Source organism: Azolla caroliniana, unplaced genomic scaffold, assembly GCF_043228905.1.
Source record: "Azolla caroliniana isolate FFs.n. ecotype wild unplaced genomic scaffold, voAzoCaro1.0.p SCAF_6, whole genome shotgun sequence".
Classification (NCBI taxonomy): domain Eukaryota; kingdom Viridiplantae; phylum Streptophyta; class Polypodiopsida; order Salviniales; family Salviniaceae; genus Azolla; species Azolla caroliniana.
The window spans coordinates 23,015,227-23,019,034 of record NW_028230441.1 but is presented as its reverse complement, the minus strand read 5'-3'; the positions used below and the strand labels follow the sequence as shown (position 1 = coordinate 23,019,034).

The 3,808-nt window shown below is 40.7% G+C and overlaps 1 protein-coding gene across 1 annotated transcript; it reads left to right on the top strand.

The window, feature by feature from the left end:
• The first annotated feature begins 1,224 nt into the window (after window positions 1-1,224).
• LOC147863394 (cytochrome P450 CYP736A12-like) lies at window positions 1,225-3,364 on the top strand. Its single transcript, XM_087321201.1, has 3 exons — window positions 1,225-1,713; window positions 1,882-2,415; window positions 2,527-3,364. Exons 1-3 carry the CDS (start codon window positions 1,279-1,281, stop codon window positions 3,160-3,162), a joined length of 1,605 nt encoding a protein of 534 aa, XP_087177327.1. The 5' UTR covers window positions 1,225-1,278; the 3' UTR covers window positions 3,163-3,364.
• The last annotated feature ends 444 nt before the right edge of the window (window positions 3,365-3,808 follow it).

Below are 3,808 nucleotides of genomic sequence, written 5' to 3'. Positions count from 1 at the left end.
GCTAGGAACCTGAAACAGAGAATGCCTAGACTAAGCTTGACAAAGGCACAACATCTGAAGATGAGAATAAAAATAAGACTGAGGTAGATTTGGCTCCTAAAGACGATGAGATCCGAGGTAATCCAACACAAACTTGGCCCATGATGATAATACAAGTTCCTATGCTTGATGCAGAAAGAAAAGATAGAGGAGCAACAAATGGAAAAAGAAGATATGCCCAACAAAGAGGAAGAGAGATGGGATAAGTCTAGTAAAGAACCGGCTCCCGAGATGAAGAGAAAGAGAAAGATTGGCATCAACAAAGTAAGGCCTGCACGCATAATAAGATGCAACCCGGTTGATCAAAGGAAAATCTTCAAATTCCAAAATCTTTTGAAGTTAGAGAATCTTCAATTTCCAGAATCTTTTAAGTTTCAGTTACAAGCATTGTGCATACGTAAATCCTTGTATATAGAATATGTTCCCCAATGGGAAATTGATTTGCAACACATCAACTTGCGACACAAACGAATGTAAAACATGGCTAGAAATGTCCTGAGAAATCGTCAAACTTATGTAACCTACAAAAGAATGTTCATCTACATGCATGAGGAGAAATGTGAGAGAATATTTTATAGTAAATATAAATCATTGTGATTTGTAGCATTACATTTTCCTCTCATAGGTGTCTCGTTGAATACCATTTTTCCTATAAAAGTCTCATTTTGTTATCGCCAGACATCCAACTTGCATAAATTGAAACAGTTGCCCTAGGGGCCCAATCCCATCTCATAGATCATCATGAGACGGTATAAAAGTATCTATATGCTTGTAAAACACAAAAATTGTTGGGAGCCGGCCAAGTCCCTCATTTCGTTAAAGAATCAGGGCCAAATGTGAAGTTATGACTGAGATTCACATGTCGATTAAGACAACTTGAAATCTATATTTGAATTTTACACTTTGAAAACTTGTCACAACTCATGGATTTGGGTAGTGTGTGATCCATATTCACCATGTGATGATAATAGGAATTAGGTTGGGCGGTTGGCCAGGTTACTCACTTAAAGAATCGGGGCCAAATGTGGACATACGATTGAGATTCACTCATCGATTAGGACAAATTGGAATCTATATTTACACCTTGAAAACTTGTCACAAATCACCATGTGATGATAATGGGAATTAGGCAGGCTAAATTACATGGATTAGAAAATGGCTCCTCAATAAGATACATATGTAGTAGAAAGCTTCCGTAGACAACAGGGAAGCAGAGAGGGAGAGAGAAAGAGAAGAGATATGGAGGAGTGGTCAATATGGGCACTAGTGTTATTGGGCATCTTGGGATGGGTGCTTCTGTGGCAGTATGTCCAACAAAACATGAAGAGGAAGATGAAGAGGAGGATGAGGAAACATGAGCTCCTCCATATTCCATCTCCTCCATCCCCACCTGGCAGCTTACCTTTCCTAGGACATCTCCACCAGCTCCTTATGTCTCCGCAACTTCCGCACCGATGGTACCATGACATGTCCACGCGGTACGGCCCCATCTTGTCCTATCAAATGGGCTCTGTCCCTACATTGGTTGTCTCGTCGCCCGACATAGCCCGCCTCATCTTGCATACCCATGACCTTGTTTTCGCCTCCCGCTCCCTTTCGTCTTCTGCCGCTGTCCGCTTCACCTACAACTGCTCGGGCCTCGCCCACACGCCCTACGGGCCACTTTGGCGGAAGGTAATGCAAATTCAAAATTACATCTTACCTAGATTTCTCATCACATCACAATCACTTCAAATTAGTGTTCATTGCAAATTCCAATTTTGGTCCTGAAAACTTTTGATGAGCTATCTTTTCATTCATTTTTAGTGGTCTCCAAACAAATATGTGTTGCTTGGTTGCCAGGTGAAAGAAGTATATATGACCAAACTTTTCAACACTCCAAGGGTGCAACACTTCAAACCAATCCGAGGCGAGGAGATGAGGGGTCTTGTTCATTCGGTGTGGCAAGACATCCAAAAGGCCCAAGACATGCGCACGAAGTTACAAGTTCGGGCGTGCAACAGCATCTCAAGAATGGCCTTGGGGAAGACCTTCAATGACCTTTCCGTGATCATAAACATGAATGGATTGGAGCTCGTGGACGCCCTCCGAGAATCATTAGACCTCATCGGCATTCCCAATATAGGCAACTTATTGCCGGCTTTAAGATTTCTAGACATACAAGGTCTCGAACGACGTGCCAATGACACGTTCGAGAAGCTGGACACCATATTTCAGAGAATAGTCGACAATCGGCGGGATTCTCATGCGAATACAGCTGCTGGTAGCTATGGTGAAAATGATCTTCTCGACACTCTATTGTTGCTACATGAAGATAAGGGGCATATATCCAATACAATCAGTTTGACAGATGACAATATCAAAGCAATTTTATGGGTATGTGGATGCATTTCCTTTCTTTGCTGACTTCTATTTTATTACAAATGTGCACGAAGATTATTCGTTTATTGATTATAACATTTGTGACGATAATCATTGAATTGTTAGGATATGTTTGCGGGTGGAACGGATACATCTAGCGTAGTTGTGGAGTGGGGATTAGCAGAACTAATACGACACGATGACATAACAAGGAGACTACAAGATGAGCTCGATCGTGTCATTGGCAAGAATAGGCTGATGAGTGAAGAAGACATACCGAATCTTCCATATCTACAAGCTACTGTGAAGGAGATAATGAGGTTGCATCCAGTGGTACCATTATTGATCCCCCATGAATCCATACAGCCATGTGAAGTTGCCGGATTCTATGTCCCCGAGAGAACCACATTGATTGTGAATACTTGGTCTCTCTCAATGGATGAGAACTCCTGGGAGAAGCCACAGGAGTTTCGACCGCAACGATTCCTGGATTCAACTGTCGATCTTAAAGGTCATCATTTCCAATTGTTGCCATTCGGTGCCGGTAGACGAGCTTGTCCAGCCATGAATCTTGGCCTCCTTAATGTCTACCTAATGTTAGGCTCATTGGTTCACTCCTACGAATGGAGTTTACCACCGGGAGTCAAAGAAATGGATATGAATGAAAGCTTTGGTATTATACTCTATAAAACCAATCCTGTAGTTTCGGTAGCATCCCCAAGGTTATCACCAGAATTATATGAATCCCTAGTACATTACTAAGTGGAGTCATACCGATTCAGTTCCAAATAAATTAGAGATAGGTCATAAGATTCATCCCTATACTGTCATATTCATTGCTTGTTATGAAAGTTGTATTCATATTTCCATAACTTCCGATATTAGTGTGATTTGTTGGTATTGCAATGTTACAAAAAGGATATATGCCTAAAACATACAATTCTGCCCAAACGGATAAGGAATCATGAGATTTTTATTTTCCTCAAACCACACCAAAACAACCTAGGTGTGAGAGAACTTCAGTGAGCAAGAGGTGCACTCGAGGTAATAATACCTTAAGGATGAGACATGAGTATGCAATCTCATTAGAATAAATGGGAAATGACTGATTTGATTCGTTTTGTTACTCTCATCCTAAGCAATATTTACACCACCCATATTGTGAAGTATAATTTTACTCTTTGGAAGTTGTTACAATGACAAGGGGTTGTATCGTTACGTGGGGAAAAATGTTGCCCTATCAATTGAAAATGTTTGGTACTGCATTGGTATACACTCAATTGGTTTAGCTATGACCTTCCATCTTTACCTTTTTCCTTGACTTTGCATTGATCATTAAACTAGGTCAGTACAACCTTATCATTTCTCTGTAGAATAAAATGTCCTAAAACATCACATTTGAAATTAA

Bases quoted from the DNA above. Each gene is read 5' to 3' on its own strand.
- LOC147863394 (XM_087321201.1), top strand. From the start codon at position 1,279: ATGGAGGAGTGGTCAATATGGGCACTAGTGTTATTGGGCATCTTGGGA. The intron at 1,714-1,881 runs GTAATGCAAATT...CTTGGTTGCCAG, and splicing joins ACGGGCCACTTTGGCGGAAG to GTGAAAGAAGTATATATGAC. The intron at 2,416-2,526 runs GTATGTGGATGC...TTGAATTGTTAG, and splicing joins ATATCAAAGCAATTTTATGG to GATATGTTTGCGGGTGGAAC.